This window comes from Chironomus tepperi, unplaced genomic scaffold, assembly GCF_022539635.2.
Source record: "Chironomus tepperi strain 1889 unplaced genomic scaffold, CSIRO-AGI_Ctep_v1 contig_425, whole genome shotgun sequence".
Lineage (NCBI taxonomy): Eukaryota > Metazoa > Arthropoda > Insecta > Diptera > Chironomidae > Chironomus > Chironomus tepperi.
The window spans coordinates 177,192-193,641 of NW_027226547.1; the positions used below are offsets into that span (position 1 = coordinate 177,192).

At 31.9% G+C, this 16,450-nt stretch overlaps 7 protein-coding genes across 7 annotated transcripts; 6 read left to right on the forward strand and 1 right to left on the reverse strand.

Moving 5' to 3' along the window:
• Positions 1-1,206: 1,206 nt before the first annotated feature.
• LOC139097641 (opsin-1-like) lies at positions 1,207-2,754 on the reverse strand. The gene has a single exon (XM_070649536.1). The coding sequence runs from the start codon at positions 2,460-2,462 to the stop codon at positions 1,362-1,364; it is 1,101 nt and encodes a 366-aa protein (XP_070505637.1). The 5' UTR covers positions 2,463-2,754; the 3' UTR covers positions 1,207-1,361.
• Positions 2,755-3,106: 352 nt separating this feature from the next.
• Positions 3,107-4,781, forward strand: LOC139097642 (rh5-interacting protein-like). The gene is made up of 2 exons (XM_070649537.1): positions 3,107-3,255; positions 3,326-4,781. The coding sequence occupies exons 1-2, from the start codon at positions 3,213-3,215 to the stop codon at positions 4,279-4,281; spliced, it is 999 nt and encodes a 332-aa protein (XP_070505638.1). The 5' UTR covers positions 3,107-3,212; the 3' UTR covers positions 4,282-4,781.
• Positions 4,782-4,795: 14 nt separating this feature from the next.
• Positions 4,796-6,087, forward strand: LOC139097639 (opsin-1-like). Its single transcript, XM_070649534.1, has one exon. The coding sequence runs from the start codon at positions 4,832-4,834 to the stop codon at positions 5,930-5,932; it is 1,101 nt and encodes a 366-aa protein (XP_070505635.1). The 5' UTR covers positions 4,796-4,831; the 3' UTR covers positions 5,933-6,087.
• Positions 6,088-7,601: 1,514 nt separating this feature from the next.
• Positions 7,602-9,123, forward strand: LOC139097640 (opsin-1-like). Its single transcript, XM_070649535.1, has one exon. It carries the CDS (start codon positions 7,884-7,886, stop codon positions 8,982-8,984), a length of 1,101 nt encoding a protein of 366 aa, XP_070505636.1. The 5' UTR covers positions 7,602-7,883; the 3' UTR covers positions 8,985-9,123.
• A 121-nt stretch (positions 9,124-9,244) lies between these two features.
• On the forward strand, positions 9,245-10,362 carry LOC139097643 (omega-amidase NIT2-like). The gene is made up of 2 exons (XM_070649538.1): positions 9,245-10,118; positions 10,175-10,362. Exons 1-2 carry the CDS (start codon positions 9,368-9,370, stop codon positions 10,261-10,263), a joined length of 840 nt encoding a protein of 279 aa, XP_070505639.1. The 5' UTR covers positions 9,245-9,367; the 3' UTR covers positions 10,264-10,362.
• Positions 10,363-10,492: 130 nt separating this feature from the next.
• On the forward strand, positions 10,493-11,550 carry LOC139097645 (omega-amidase NIT2-like). Its single transcript, XM_070649539.1, has 2 exons — positions 10,493-11,263; positions 11,327-11,550. The coding sequence occupies exons 1-2, from the start codon at positions 10,513-10,515 to the stop codon at positions 11,413-11,415; spliced, it is 840 nt and encodes a 279-aa protein (XP_070505640.1). The 5' UTR covers positions 10,493-10,512; the 3' UTR covers positions 11,416-11,550.
• A 125-nt stretch (positions 11,551-11,675) lies between these two features.
• On the forward strand, positions 11,676-13,195 carry LOC139097646 (uncharacterized). Its single transcript, XM_070649540.1, has 4 exons — positions 11,676-11,825; positions 11,894-12,062; positions 12,125-12,358; positions 12,419-13,195. The coding sequence occupies exons 1-4, from the start codon at positions 11,748-11,750 to the stop codon at positions 13,099-13,101; spliced, it is 1,164 nt and encodes a 387-aa protein (XP_070505641.1). The 5' UTR covers positions 11,676-11,747; the 3' UTR covers positions 13,102-13,195.
• Positions 13,196-16,450: the final 3,255 nt, after the last annotated feature.

Here is a 16,450-nt window from a genome sequence, read left to right on the forward strand (position 1 = left end):
AACTTTACTATGATTTCTTGTAAGATACATTATATAACCAAACTATAACTTATATTCAACATAAATGTTTTAAAAATTGATAGATTGATTTAATTTAAGCTTAAATTTGCAAAATATGAGATTTCAAAATGGCAAAAAATTGACACTATAAATTTCAGTGATCATATGAAAAATTTCCTAAAAGTGATGATTTTAAGTCCAAATATATTTGGGGTTTAACCCAAATATTTGGGAACCCCAAATAGTTGAAAAAACCCAAATATTTGGGTATTTGGGTATTTGTATTTACATCTCTAATCATGACAAAAATAACTACATCATTTCTTCATTACAGACATAGGACTTCAGCATCCGTTCATAGGCTTATGGTAAGTGATGCATTTCACATTTTACTATCGGATGAAGCTTCATCGGAAGTGATTCTGTAGTGGATCTTTCGTGGCAAGTTGCTGTAAATGAAATTTGATGGATTTACATTATTAATTTCTCGTACTGGAAGTCCTGAATCCTGAACAAAATGAGTGAACATGTTTACTATATTTTCAAGAAGGTTTTGTTTGAAAGCACTGACAAACCGTTCCATAAATTATAGACACATAGACAAGATGTGATTTAAATATTGTTTCATAGATAAATTTCTTGGTACATTTTGGTAGTTTGCTTTAGATTCCATATTTTTTCTTGAGTTGAGGCTAATTTAATTCCAATGCACAACAATGAATATCACATTACCATCATTGATTTTCATGAAAGGAGAGTGGAGAATGATTTAGCTTGTATTGTTGTTAAGTTCAATAGAAGAAGTTGTTCTACAAAAAGTTCAGGATTCTTTTTAAATATTAAACAGTTTTGTCTTAAATTTTCTCGTGCTGCTCGTATATTAAGCAAAAGCTATAATATAAAGTCTTTTTCTTCAGATAATTGTGCTGCTTTTGTACAGGAAGAAATCAGCAGACATGATCTTTTCGATGTGAATAAAAGATTTCGAAAAAATCTGGCTCAATAGATTCTTATTTAAAAAGATCAAATTTATGTTTCCACTATGCCTTATAAATTTCCTTAGTTTTTATTAAAGGTTGAAATAAGATTAATGGGATTCATGGCTGAAAACTATTGTGTTGATGATATGACGATAATCTTATTAGGTGCTTTTAGTAAAATAAACTATGAATTTTTAAGCATTTAAGAATTAAAAGGCAAATAATCTTTAAATTCAAAAATTTATTTAAGTATCTTCATGAGATTTTTTTTTTTACATTTTTTGGATGCTCGTAAAATAATAAAATAAATATTAACTATAAACCTAAGAATTTCACTAGTTCCTATCACATTATCATAAATTGGTCAACATTATCATCATTTTATGCTTTTTCTTCTGTTGAAGCTGTGGCAACTGATTGAACATCAGCGACTTCAGTTGGTTCACTTGCACAAGCCAATGATGGATATTTTGCTTGGAGTGCAGCACGATATTTTGGATGGCTGATACCATAAACAATTGGATTGTAGACAGCATTTGCTTTGGCGAATAAACTTCCCCAGATTGTTGCGAGTGGTGTGATTTTGGTGCTTGTGAGAACTCCTGTGAAGTTGATGATCAAGTATGGTGTCCATGCCATGAACCACAATGAGATTGTCATCAATGCAACCTTAGCTAATTTACATTCTGCGCTTTGGTTGACATTTTCTGATGATCTCAAAGATGCAACATTCATTTTCTTAGCTTGTTCACGCATATTCTTCTCGTGAGCAGAAACGGCTTGCAAGATGAAGAAATATGAGTAGATGATTGAGAGAAGTGGTGTCCAGTATACGAAGAGAGCATAGAGCAAGATGTATGAACGGGTGTTCCATGAGTGTGATAAGTAATCTGTTCCACATGCAGTCATGTTTCCTTCTGGAACATATCTGCACCATCCGAAGAATGGAGCACCAGTCCAAATAAGAGCAAAGAGCCAGATGATTGCGATTTTGACCATAGCATCATTCTTAGACATTGGTTTGCCTGCAAGACCCTTTACGATAACATTGTAACGATCGAATGCAATCATGGTCATAGTCCAAATTGAAACACATCCGAACAATGATCCAGCAGCGGCATATAATTGACAAGCCAATGGTCCATATATCCAGGTTTCATGATAGCAGTTCATTACCATTGGTGGTCCCATTGTGAACATCATCAAGAAGTCAGAGAAAGCCAAGTTGACAACTAATAGATTTGAAGGCGTACGAAGTGATTTGGTAGATGTGAAGACGCTGATTACGACATAATTTCCAATCATTGAGACAAGTCCTAAGCAGAAGATGGTGAATCCGAGAATTGAATGCCAAAGAGGATTCATTGGTGCGAATTGGCCCCAGTGGTCACTTACTAAGTGACGCATTTCTGGTCGGACCAAATCAATAACGGTGATGTTACCACCAAATCCGGCGGATTGATATGCTGCATAGGCTACCATTTTTAATAAGTTAATGAAATTTCACTTTTGAAAAATTCAAACTGTTTAAATATTTTTCTTTTGTTAAAACTTTTATTCACTTTGATATGAGCTGAAGAAAATCGTTTGCTAACGAACTACTTCAAGCCCTATTACTAGTCGCAATGAAAACCAAATCAAGCTTGAGAAATTGTAGAAAATTCCTTCGTATTTATACACAACATAACCCTTTGACTATGTTCTTTTAATTTAATTATATTTCTTTAAGTTTTTAAGCCTTCTTGACATTGTAATTTTATTTCTTTTTCGTTTTCTTTTTTCAACTTCCTCAAAATATATGAAATCTATCCACGCGGTGTATCATCTTCATGCAAAAATGTTTGCCAAATCCTGAAAAAGCATCAATAATAATTCGTAATTGTAAATAATTTCAATGGTCAGTGATATCCAGATTCGTTCTACAGAATATAAAGCCATCCATTAGAATAAAGTCAAGCTAAACGTTTCTCAAATTCATATTTCATTTTATTGTAGCAAGTAAATTTGTTTACTACTTTTGAATATCCTACAACGTAGTTTGATTAATATAACAACTGCAGTCATAAATATTTAAGCCTTTAGATACACCTATTAAAATAAATTGTTTTTGTTAAATGTTAGAATGTGGAAGAAATAAATAATCTGCAGTTGATTCAAGTGTTTTATTAAGTTGGAGATAACAATAATAATCCAAATATTCATCAGTTTATAAGAGTTCCTACTCCAGAAAGGATGCAAAACAAAATTTTCTTATTTTTTGCTTTACTTGCATTTGGTAATTTATTAAATCGGAAAAAGTTTTAAATTTTTTAGTAAAGAAATTTAAAATTATTTAAATATTACAGATGCAACCGTTAATGCATTTTTGCCCCAAACTACTACTTGTTTAAAATCCAACGAGGAATACTTGGCATCTGGTCCATCTTCCAGTTGTGAAAAGAGATGCGAAACTCCAACCACTGCACCTATATGCTATTTCTATAAACCAGGATGCTATTGTAAACAAGGATTTCTTCGTGATGCAGCTGGCAACTGTATTGCTGAATCCACATGCTTACAAATGTCTTGTAAAATAGCTAACGAAGAATATTTACAGTCTGGTCCATCTTCCAGTTGTGAAAAGAGATGCGAAACTCCAACCACTGCACCAATATGCTATTTTTATAAACCAGGATGCTATTGTAAACAAGGATTTCTTCGTGATGCAGCTGGCAACTGTATTGCTGAATCCACATGCTTACAAATGTCTTGTAAAATAGCTAACGAAGAATATTTACAGTCTGGTCCATCTTCCAGTTGTGAAAAGAGATGCGAAACTCCAACCACTGCACCTATATGCTTTTTCTATACACCTGGATGCTATTGTAAGCAAGGATTTCTTCGTGATGCCTATGGCAATTGCATCGCTGAGTTAACATGTTTACAAAAATCTTGTAAAATAGCTAACGAAGAATATTTACAGTCTGGTCCATCTTCCAGTTGTGAAAAGAGATGCGAAACTCCAACCACTGCACCTATATGCTTTTTCTATACACCTGGATGCTATTGTAAGCAAGGCTATCTTCGTGATGCCTATGGTAATTGTATCGCTGAATTAACATGCTTACAAAAGTCTTGCAAAATAGCAAACGAGGTTTATTTGCAATCTGGCCCTTCTAAAAGTTGTGAAAAAAAATGTGAAACTCCTACTACAGCACCAATATGTTACTTTTACCAGCCTGGATGCTACTGCAATACTGGCTATCTTCGTGATGCCTATGGAAATTGTATTGCCGAAAGCATTTGTTTGGCCAAGAAATAAAGCAAATTTATATGATTTGTTCTGAAATAAATATCAAACGAAAAATTCTTAAAATCTCTAAATTTGACGAAGCTTAATCCGAAGGACTTATAAATACTAATGATTTTTGTTAAATTCATCAAACTTTTATAATAAATTTAATGTTGCAATAATATAAATTACTTGAAGATATAATTAATTCAAATTCGAAGTATTAATTGAAATTGAAATGTTCACGTTTGCGGATAGATTTCATACATTTCAAGAAAGTTTAAAAGGAAATTGAAAGAGAAATAATATTGCAATGTCAAGAAGGCTTAAAAACTTAAAGAAATATAATTAAATTAAAAGAACATAGTCAAAGGGTTATGTTGTGTATAAATACGAAGGAATTTTCTACAATTTCTCAAGCTTGATTTGGTTTTCATTGCGACTAGTAATAGGGCTTGAAGTAGTTCGTTAGCAAACGATTTTCTTCAGCTCATATCAAAGTGAATAAAAGTTTTAACAAAAGAAAAATATTTAAACAGTTTGAATTTTTCAAAAGTGAAATTTCATTAACTTATTAAAAATGGTAGCCTATGCAGCATATCAATCCGCCGGATTTGGTGGTAACATCACCGTTATTGATTTGGTCCGACCAGAAATGCGTCACTTAGTAAGTGACCACTGGGGCCAATTCGCACCAATGAATCCTCTTTGGCATTCAATTCTCGGATTCACCATCTTCTGCTTAGGACTTGTCTCAATGATTGGAAATTATGTCGTAATCAGCGTCTTCACATCTACCAAATCACTTCGTACGCCTTCAAATCTATTAGTTGTCAACTTGGCTTTCTCTGACTTCTTGATGATGTTCACAATGGGACCACCAATGGTAATGAACTGTTATCATGAAACCTGGATATATGGACCATTGGCTTGTCAATTGTATGCCGCTGCTGGATCATTGTTCGGATGTGTTTCAATTTGGACTATGACCATGATTGCATTCGATCGTTACAATGTTATCGTAAAAGGTCTTGCAGGCAAACCAATGTCCAAGAATGATGCTATGGTCAAAATCGCAATCATCTGGCTCTTTGCTCTTATTTGGACTGGTGCTCCATTCTTCGGATGGTGCAGATATGTTCCAGAAGGAAACATGACTGCATGTGGAACAGATTACTTATCACACTCATGGAACACCCGTTCATACATCTTGCTCTATGCTCTCTTCGTATACTGGACACCACTTCTCTCAATCATCTACTCATATTTCTTCATCTTGCAAGCCGTTTCTGCTCACGAGAAGAATATGCGTGAACAAGCTAAGAAAATGAATGTTGCATCTTTGAGATCATCAGAAAATGTCAACCAAAGCGCAGAATGTAAATTAGCTAAAGTTGCATTGATGACAATCTCATTGTGGTTCATGGCATGGACACCATACTTGATCATCAACTTCACAGGAGTTCTCACAAGCACCAAAATCACACCACTCGCAACAATCTGGGGAAGTTTATTCGCCAAAGCAAATGCTGTCTACAATCCAATTGTTTATGGTATCAGCCATCCAAAATATCGTGCTGCTCTTCAAGCAAAATATCCATCATTGGCTTGTGCAAGTGAACCAACTGAAGCCGCTGATGTTCAATCAGTTGCCACAGCTTCAACAGAAGAAAAAGCATAAAATGATGATAATGTTGACCAATTTATGATAATGTGATAGGAACTAGTGAAATTCTTAGGTTTATAGTTAATATTTATTTTATTATTTTACGAGCATCCAAAAAATGTAAAAAAAAAAATCTCATGAAGATACTTAAATAAATTTTTGAATTTAAAGATTATTTGCCTTTTAATTCTTAAATGCTTAAAACTCATAGTTTATTTTACTAAAAGCACCTAATAAGATCTCAATAAAATTATCGTGATATCATCAACACAATAGTTTTCAACCATGAATCGCATTAATCTAATTTCAAGTTTAAAAAGCAGAAGTTTAAAGTTATAAATTTGATATTTTTAAACAAGAATCTATTGAGCCAGACTTTTTCGAAATCTTTCACATCGAAAAGATCATGTCTGCTGATTTCTTCCTGTACAAAAGCAGCACAATTATCTGAAGAAAAAGACTTTATATTATAGCTTTTGCTTAATATACGAGCAGCACGAGAAAATTTAAGACAAAACTGTTTAATATTTAAAAAGAATCCTGAACTTTTTGTAGAACAACTTCTTCTATTGAACTTCTATAAAATCATGATGATATTTCATGAAAATCAATGATGGTAATTTGATATTCATTGTCGTGCATTGGAATTAAAACCAGCCACAACTCAAGAAAAAATATGGAAGCTAAAAAGTAAACTATTTAAATCTACCAAGAAATTAAAATATGAATCCATATTTAGTGCTTTTAATCAAAAACCTTCTTGAAAATATAGTAAGCATGTTTACTTGAAAATATAGTAAACATGTTCACTCATTTTGTTCAGGATTTCAGGACTTCCAATACGAGAAATTAATAATGTAAATTCAGCAAATTTCATTTAAAGCAACTTGCCAGGAAAGATCCACTCGAAAATCACTTCCGATGAAGCTTCATCCGATAGTAAAATGTGAAATGCATCACTTACCATAAGCCTATGAACGGATGCTGAAGTCCTATGTCTGTAATGAAGAAATGATGTAGTTATTTTTGTCATGATATTACTTAAAAACATTTGGCGACGAATCTAGAAATTTAATTATTTAAACATTAATTTACCCAAGAATTTATTTGAAAGTCACTACTAATAAAAAGAACAATCTACCTCGTTATTATCTCGTTGTATCAAGTTGTTATTATCTCGTTGTCGCTAAGTCTTTAGATTGTTTAATTAAAATTAATTTATTTATTTATTTTTCAGTTGATGTTTTCTTTGTGAAATTCTACTGTAAATAAAACTGAACGTATCCTTAGTTTTACTCGCCAAATTTTCACCTCAATCAATTTTTAAATTATAAAAGTCCGTTATAATGTATTGTTAATAATTTTAAAGAAAACTATATCTCATTTGTACGTAATATTACTATATTATTTCTAATAAATATTCGACAATATGTTAATTAAAAAAGGCTGGTTTTTATTTTAATTTAATAATAGAATTTTTCATGACAATTTAATTATGTCATCTTGATGATGATTATTTTCAAAATATTGAAAGCTCTGCTTAAAATTAAAATTTGTTTAAAAAGTACGAATTCTAGATTACTGGATATATTGAAAAGCTTTTTCTATTCAACAAAGTTTTATTAATTTTAAAAAGTATGTAAATATAAAAATTCAATGAACTATAAATAAATTACTGTGGAAAGGAAATGAAACTTCAATGTCAAGAAGGCTTAAAAACTTAAAGAAATATAATTAAATTAAAAGAACATAGTCAAAGGGTTATGTTGTGTATAAATACGAAGGAATTTTCTACAATTTCTCAAGCTTGATTTGGTTTTCATTGCGACTAGTAATAGGGCTTGAAGTAGTTCGTTAGCAAACGATTTTCTTCAGCTCATATCAAAGTGAATAAAAGTTTTAACAAAAGAAAAATATTTAAACAGTTTGAATTTTTCAAAAGTGAAATTTCATTAACTTAATAAAAATGGTAGCCTATGCAGCATATCAATCCGCCGGATTTGGTGGTAACATCACCGTTATTGATTTGGTCCGACCAGAAATGCGTCACTTAGTAAGTGACCACTGGGGCCAATTCGCACCAATGAATCCTCTTTGGCATTCAATTCTCGGATTCACCATCTTCTGCTTAGGACTTGTCTCAATGATTGGAAATTATGTCGTAATCAGCGTCTTCACATCTACCAAATCACTTCGTACGCCTTCAAATCTATTAGTTGTCAACTTGGCTTTCTCTGACTTCTTGATGATGTTCACAATGGGACCACCAATGGTAATGAACTGCTATCATGAAACCTGGATATATGGACCATTGGCTTGTCAATTATATGCCGCTGCTGGATCATTGTTCGGATGTGTTTCAATTTGGACTATGACCATGATTGCATTCGATCGTTACAATGTTATCGTAAAGGGTCTTGCAGGCAAACCAATGTCCAAGAATGATGCTATGGTCAAAATTGCAATCATCTGGCTCTTTGCTCTTATTTGGACTGGTGCTCCATTCTTCGGATGGTGCAGATATGTTCCAGAAGGAAACATGACTGCATGTGGAACAGATTACTTATCACACTCATGGAACACCCGTTCATACATCTTGCTCTATGCTCTCTTCGTATACTGGACACCACTTCTCTCAATCATCTACTCATATTTCTTCATCTTGCAAGCCGTTTCTGCTCACGAGAAGAATATGCGTGAACAAGCTAAGAAAATGAATGTTGCATCTTTGAGATCATCAGAAAATGTCAACCAAAGCGCAGAATGTAAATTAGCTAAAGTTGCATTGATGACAATCTCATTGTGGTTCATGGCATGGACACCATACTTGATCATCAACTTCACAGGAGTTCTCACAAGCACCAAAATCACACCACTCGCAACAATCTGGGGAAGTTTATTCGCCAAAGCAAATGCTGTCTACAATCCAATTGTTTATGGTATCAGCCATCCAAAATATCGTGCTGCTCTTCAAGCAAAATATCCATCATTGGCTTGTGCAAGTGAACCAACTGAAGCCGCTGATGTTCAATCAGTTGCCACAGCTTCAACAGAAGAAAAAGCATAAAATGATGATAATGTTGACCAATTTATGACAATGTGATAGGAACTATAAGTGAATTTTTCAAGCTTATACTTAATATTTATTTTATTATTTTACGAGCATTCAAAAAATGTAAAAAAAAATCAAAATTGTCAGAAAGACAGTTTGAATAAAGCAATATAATTAAAAATATAGAGATATTTTTTTAAGCCGTTATTTGAAAATTCAAATAATTGTAGACTTACAATTTTCTCACACAGAACTCTACAATCTGTTATCAGCTGTTTGTTTACCGCAGTTGTTTACAAATTTTTTAAGGTAAGAGTAACATTTGTTTAAACCACAGCAATTTCTCACGATATTTGTTTATAATCTTGTAAATATCTATTCCACAACATTAGTTCACCATGAATCATCTAGCCAGAACATTGAGAATTGGCTGCATTCAACTGAAAGTTTGTGCCAATAAAACCGAAAATGTTGCTCGTGCACTGAACAAAATTCGTGAAGCAAAATTGAAAGGAGCTGAAATAGTTTCTTTGCCAGAGTGTTTTAATAGCTTGTATGGAACATCTTATTTTCCTGAGTATGCTGAACCAATTCCTGGTGAAACAACAAATCTTTTGTCACAAATTGCAAAAGAATTAGAAATTATTGTTATTGGTGGAACAATTCCTGAACGAGATGGTGATAAGTTATTTAATACAGCAACTGTTTGGGGAAAATCAGGTGAATTGCTAGCGAAGTATCGCAAAATGCATTTATTTGACATAGACATACCAAACGAAATTACATTCAAAGAATCAGATTCGCTATCAGCTGGAGATGGACTCGCAATGATTGATGTCAAGGATTTTAAGATTGGAATTGGTATTTGCTACGACATTCGATTTGAAGAACTTGCCAAATTATACAGGAAACAAGGCTGCAACATGCTTGTCTATCCAGGTGCATTCAATATGAAGACAGGTCCATTACATTGGGAATTGCTTGCAAGATCCAGAGCCAACGACAATCAACTATTTACTGCTTTAATTTCACCTGCTAGAGATATTAACGCATCTTATGTTGCTTATGGTCATTCTTGCGTTGTTGATCCATGGGGAAAGGTTCTTTACATGGCTGAATCTGATGAGGAATTGTTTGTTTTAGATTTGGGTAAGTAATTATACAGTGAAAATGAAGAAGTGAAATTAGTTAATTTTTAATTTCAGATTTGGACATAGCAGACAAAGTTCGTTCAAATATTCCGATATATAGTCAACGTCGTGTCGATGTATATGATACAGTTGAAAAGAAGTGATATCAACCAAGTGCAATTGAAATAAATGATATGAAGAATTTATTATATTAAATTTTTGTTGATTAGGTACTATGAGCAAATAAATTTATTTTTGTGAGAGTTTCTGTTTTAAATTTATGTCTCTCCAACAAGGTTCTGTCAATTCTTATCAGATTTACATATTTGGCACTTTTGCTTTTGAGAATTTTGAATTTGGACATTTAATTTTTTTTCTTAAATTTTTATTAAATTCAATTCCATAGATTCATCATGTCTGATTCGATGAGAAAGTTAAGAGTAGGCTGCATTCAATTAACAGTCAGTGCCAACAAAGCTGAGAATGTTGCTAGAGCTGTGGAAAAAATTCGAGAAGCAAAAGAGAAAGGTGCTGAACTTGTAGTTCTTCCAGAATGCTTTAATAGCTTCATTAGCAATGCTTATTATGGTGTGTATGCAGAGACAATACCTGGCGAGACAACAAATATTTTGTCACAAATAGCAAAGGAACTAGAAATTTTCATTATTGGTGGAACAATTCCTGAAATTGATGGTGATAAGTTGTTTAATACTGCAACAGTCTGGGGAAAATCAGGAGAATTGATGGGAAAATTTCGTAAAATGCATTTATTTGACATAGACATACCAAATGAAATGACATTTAGAGAATCAGATTCATTATCACCTGGAAATGAAATTACAATCATAGATATTAAAGACTTTAAAATTGGATTGGGAATTTGTTATGACGTTAGATTTGAGGAACTTGCTAAATTATACAGAAAGCAAGGATGTAATTTGCTGGTCTATCCAAGTGCATTTGGTATGAAAACAGGACCTTTGCATTGGGAGCTAGTTGGACGATCCAGAGCAAATGACAATCAACTCTACACTGTTCTTACTTCTCAAGGAAGGGATTTAAATGGTCCTTATGTTGCCTTTGGTCACTCTTACGTTGCTGATCCATGGGGCAAAATGCTCTATATGGCAGGGACAGACGACGAATTATTCATTGTTGATTTGGGTAGGATAAAAACTTAAATTTTAATAAGACATTAAAAATAATAATCTCTATATTTAACTACAGATCTGGATGTTGTGGACAAAGTTAGATCAAATATCCCAATATTTGCTCAACGTCGAGTTGATATTTACAATACTGTCCAAAATAACTGAATCAACTGAGCATATAATCGAAAAGTTTTGTAAACATTTTCAAATTTTCATTTTTTTTTTTTGGAAAATAAAATTTCAAATGTTATGGTCTGCATCATGATTAAATTATCTCAATTGCCATGCAGATAACTTTAATTAATTGCTGATTCTATTTTTGTTTCTTTTCTTTTATCAATTTGCTGATAAGAATAAATACTTTTAATTTCAAAATTCTTCTCTACTCTCTTGTCTTGAGAGAATAAGCTGTTTCAGGAGAGTTTTTATAGTTAAATTTATCATAACATTCTCAACGTTTGCCTCGACAAGTCGTAAAACACACATAATTAATAAAAATGGCAATTTATCGTCGTGTATTTGATGATTCTGTATTGAAAAACTATCGTGTTGTAGATCTGCGAAGTGACACTTTGGTAAGATTCTTATTAAATTTTTATAGTCAGTGAGAAAACTTATAAATCTTAATATTTTCTTCTTAAAGTCTGTCCCCACAGATGACATGAGAAAAGCGATGTTTGAAAGCGAAATTGGTGATGATGTTTATGGAGAAGATCCAACCGTTAATAAATTAGAGGCCAAGGTCGCAGAACTTTTGGGCAAAGAAGCAGCTGTATTTGTGCCTTCTGGAACTATGGGAAATTTATTAGCTAGTAATTTTAAAAACAATTTATGATGATTTTGGGAACCATTTAAATTTACTTACATTTTTCAGTAATGGTCCATTGCAATAAGCGTGGCTCTGAAGTAATGGTTGGAAGTTCAAGTCATGTTTTTTGTTACGAACAAGGTTCTGCATCTTCATTAGCTGGAGTTTTTGTTCATAAACTTTCAAACGCAGAAGATGGAACATTTTCAATTGATGAATTGAGAAATCACATCAGAGGAGCTGATATTCATGAGCCGATTACTCAGTTAGTAGTTGTAGAAAATACGCATAATATGGCAGGTAATTAAACATATTTTACAAATATAATTCATCCATTAAACTAAATTTCTACAAATTTAGGTGGAAAAGTCTTACCGCTAAGCTGGATTGAGGAGCTTTCGTCTGTATGTAAAGAAAAGAATTTATCGATTCATATGGATGGAGCAAGAGTTTTTAGTGCTGCCGATTATTTAAACGTGCCAGTTTCTCGAGTTGTTCGTGACGTTGATTCGGTTTCATTTTGTTTAAGTAAAAATCTATGTTGTCCTGTCGGCTCATTGCTCGTGGGAAATAAGAATTTTGTTGATCAAGCTCGTCGCCTACGAAAAGCACTTGGTGGCGGAATGAGACAAGTGGGATTTTTGGCAGCTGCAGGTTTATATGCACTCGAAAATATCGTTCCAAAATTAAAATTCGATCACGAACATGCACGTCAGCTAGCAGAAGCTATTGATGCTACAAAGAGTTTAATATTCAAAGTAGATGTCAAAAATCTACACACAAACATACTCATGGTTAAAGTTGCTGAAAATGATAAGAAAATTACAGCATTAGATTTGAGCAACAGATTAGCTGAAGCAAAGGAAAATGAGATTGAAAAAGGGATATGTGATGAGGATCAAAAACCAATCATCATTAAATCAAGTTGCAAAAATTTGCAAATTCTACGTGTCGTGTTCTATCATCAAATCACTGATGAACTGACAAAGCTCGCAATCAAAAAATTTGTGCATGTCATCAGGGAGCTAGAGAGTGCTGAATAGAATTTTCTAACTATTCATTTCTATTTGGTTCCTGTACAATTCAGGCAATACTTTTTGAAATCTGCAAAATAAAATATTTGTTTTCCAACTTAAATGATCTTTAATTATTAAATAGAGACTAAGGTATTCCCATCCTATGCTTGCTTAATCATTTGAATAAATAGGTACCCTGAATTTATGTTATAAGCCAGTGGCTCATCGGAAGAAAAAAGTTTTCAAAATTGTAAAAAAAGGCTTAATAACGAGTAATGGCTTAGTAAAAAATGTAAACAAATGAAGAAAAAACGAAAATTTTCATAGAAATCTTAAAAATTATTAATTTTTTCTAGTCTTTACTGATTGTTTATTGTTGAATTTTCAACATATAAATCCAAAATGAATTTATATTTTCTACTTAACGGTCTTTTTGAATTCAAAAATTTAACGACTTTAATAGTTTTGAATTTTCATATGTTTATACCCCGATCTTTTAAATTTTGCTTACTTTTGCCAGACTAGCGCCATTTCAAATATTGACCGTTATTATTTGAATGAAAAAACGGGGATAAAAACTATGTTTTTAAAAAATAAATGACCGTTGAAATTTTTTAAAATCTAAAAATACGTTACAAACAAAAAATCAATATTTATTTTAATTATGATGCATCTAACTGTTTTCTTTCAAATGAGCAATGATATCAATGATCATTTGAGTCTCAATTTCATGGAATTTCATGAAAAGAATTGATAAATTTAAAAAATATTTTTCGTTGTTTACATTTATATCAACGGTAAAATATTTTTTGAATTTTCGCATACAATTTCGAATCCTTCGAAATCAATGTCGAATCCTTTCGAAATGAAATGGCGCTAGTCTGACTTTTGCAACGATCATTTTTTGACGACACTCGAGTCGACAAATATTTTTAAAATTCTAAGTCGAATTAAATAAATAGAGCTACATAATTTCAAGAATTGAAACTTTCGAGTTTCCCCTTTATTGTTTATTTCGATTAGTTTTCAGGAAAGTTGTCTGAAGTCGTCATAGTTTATGTCCGAATATGTCATTTAAAATCGGAAAATTTATTTTATCTGGTTTAATTAATGACTTTTTGGTAGTGGCTTATTAACGGATACAAAATTTTTCCAGAGTCAAATTTCTTTACTAAGCTGGTGGCTTAGTAATGGGTAGTGGCTTATAACGTAAATTCAGGGTATTCCCAAAATATCAAAAAATTATGCATACGCTCATAAAAATATGAACATTATCTGCTGTGAAAAATATGTTAATCTTATCAAACGTGATGAGAATTAATCAAGACTAAGTAATACTTCAAGATTACAGATTAATCTACTGTATTAATGACATATGAAAATGATTGTACATGAGTGAAGGAGTTATTAACCAATGAGGTCTCTCAAAAATTAGATTTCACTTCTTCTCTTTGTGTCGCACATCTACAATAGATCCAGATTCTACAACAGATCCGCTCTACAACAGATCCGCTCCTTAATTATTAAATTAAAGAAATTAAGTGCAGTTTAACTGAGTAATGTTTACTTCACTCCATAATGCACCAAACTCATTTTCTTTAGGTCGAAATCGTCAATCCAAGGCACATTGCGGGGTAGATTTAAACCAGGCTCTTTTAAATACAGGGTTGGTCTAAGAAGCCCAAGAAACCGAATAAGAGAGAACGCCTGGAAGGTAATTGTTGATAGAAATAGCATTGGAAATTGGCAAGTAAAAGTCGGCGAAAGAGCCAGCTTCAGGCGACATCTATGCGAGATCACGGATCACAATTGATCTCTGTAGAACCAGCGAAGAGAAGAGAATTTATGGCATTACGTACCATGTCAGGCTTATTATAAAAATTTTACTTTTATATCTTATCAAAATTAAATCGCATATTTTAGACTTGGATGTGAAATGGTGTTTGGATACGTATTTAAATATGCACTCTTGAGTCCACATAAAAAGCCATATTTACTCGAATAAAAACAACTTGGTTGGAAGTTTTTTTAAGCTAATATATCTGAAGGAAAGAAAATAGTGTTAGTTTATGCAGGGAATGCTTATCTGACCATGATGTTTTCCTTCTCGTATTTACTTGATACTTTTATTATTAAATGCATGTATGCAATGTTACTATAATATAGAAATTCGAGAATTATAGATTACATGCTAAATTTATAGATTCAAATTCCTATACATAGTCATAATTTAAAAAGGCTCAAAATAATAGAAATATGTTTACATCAAGTCTACATCCACATTTATTTAGAATGTAGAAGAATCTAGACGAAATATATAAACAAATCATTTTGTACAAGAATCGATATTTGCAAAGTCATATTTTATGGCATGTATGCATAAAAGTGACAAGATTATGAGCATTAAATCGTTTAGCAAACAAATAAATAATAAACAATACTACAGTACATAAACCACTAATCAGAAAATGTCTCGAAGCCATCACAGTATGTATTTTTTTGGTCAAACCAATTTACAATTTTAATAGAATTTGTTATGGCTTGTAATATTTTTATATGATAAACAATAATATTGTAATATAATATTAAATTTTAGTACATTCATGGTCATGTTAACATAGAGTGAAAAACCTTTTAGAATCATCATCATGATTTTTTTTCCTTCTTTTTTTTGTACTGTTATTGTTTGTATCTCTTTTTATATCCCATTGCAAATGCTTCTAAAATTAAACAATACAATTTTCTGTTTGCCGTCATTTTATGTTGAAGGGAATTGAATTTAATATTCAAAACAACAATGAGAGAATGAATATGGAAAAGGATACAATAGAATAAAATAGAAACTCAACTCTATTGCATGCATATTTAGAAATAGATTCTGCTTAGTGTCCCTTTCCGTCTATCTCTCTAGCTTTTAAGTTGGAGTGGAGTTAGTTGAATGAAAAAAAAAAAACTTTTTTTCACTCAGTTGGTTGAGAAAAAAAAATTTAAATGAAAGAGAAAACTTTTTATCTCACGTTAATGCCAGTCAGAAAAATCTCGGGATTATATTATTAAAAAATTTGAAGTTTGAAAATTTGAATTTAATTTTTATTTTATTAAAATGTGAAATTTTTGTAAACATATTTTCTATGAAATATATCCTGTAATATGTCCTATAAATTGCCACATTCCTTACTGGGTACTGAGTATAAAAACACACATGAGGTATTCCCATCATGCTTTTGTAAAGTTTAAAACTAAATTTACATTTGAATTTGTTTTGTCAGAGTTTCTATTGAATTTTTTTTTTCTCAGTTTAATATTAAAGTAAGTCTTGAATCTGCACATACTGAAGAATAAATATTTATTGCCAGACAATTCTGTCAATTTTTAT

Coding starts and splice junctions, on each gene's coding strand:
- LOC139097641 (XM_070649536.1), bottom strand. CDS start 2,462: ATGGTAGCCTATGCAGCATATCAATCCGCCGGATTTGGTGGTAACATC.
- LOC139097642 (XM_070649537.1), top strand. CDS start 3,213: ATGCAAAACAAAATTTTCTTATTTTTTGCTTTACTTGCATTTG. Junction 3,256..3,325: donor TTTTGCTTTACTTGCATTTG/GTAATTTATTAA, acceptor TAAATATTACAG/ATGCAACCGTTAATGCATTT.
- LOC139097639 (XM_070649534.1), top strand. CDS start 4,832: ATGGTAGCCTATGCAGCATATCAATCCGCCGGATTTGGTGGTAACATC.
- LOC139097640 (XM_070649535.1), top strand. CDS start 7,884: ATGGTAGCCTATGCAGCATATCAATCCGCCGGATTTGGTGGTAACATC.
- LOC139097643 (XM_070649538.1), top strand. CDS start 9,368: ATGAATCATCTAGCCAGAACATTGAGAATTGGCTGCATTCAACTGAAA. Junction 10,119..10,174: donor ATTGTTTGTTTTAGATTTGG/GTAAGTAATTAT, acceptor TTTTAATTTCAG/ATTTGGACATAGCAGACAAA.
- LOC139097645 (XM_070649539.1), top strand. CDS start 10,513: ATGTCTGATTCGATGAGAAAGTTAAGAGTAGGCTGCATTCAATTAACA. Junction 11,264..11,326: donor ATTATTCATTGTTGATTTGG/GTAGGATAAAAA, acceptor ATTTAACTACAG/ATCTGGATGTTGTGGACAAA.
- LOC139097646 (XM_070649540.1), top strand. CDS start 11,748: ATGGCAATTTATCGTCGTGTATTTGATGATTCTGTATTGAAAAACTAT. Junction 11,826..11,893: donor ATCTGCGAAGTGACACTTTG/GTAAGATTCTTA, acceptor TTCTTCTTAAAG/TCTGTCCCCACAGATGACAT. Junction 12,063..12,124: donor TATGGGAAATTTATTAGCTA/GTAATTTTAAAA, acceptor TACATTTTTCAG/TAATGGTCCATTGCAATAAG.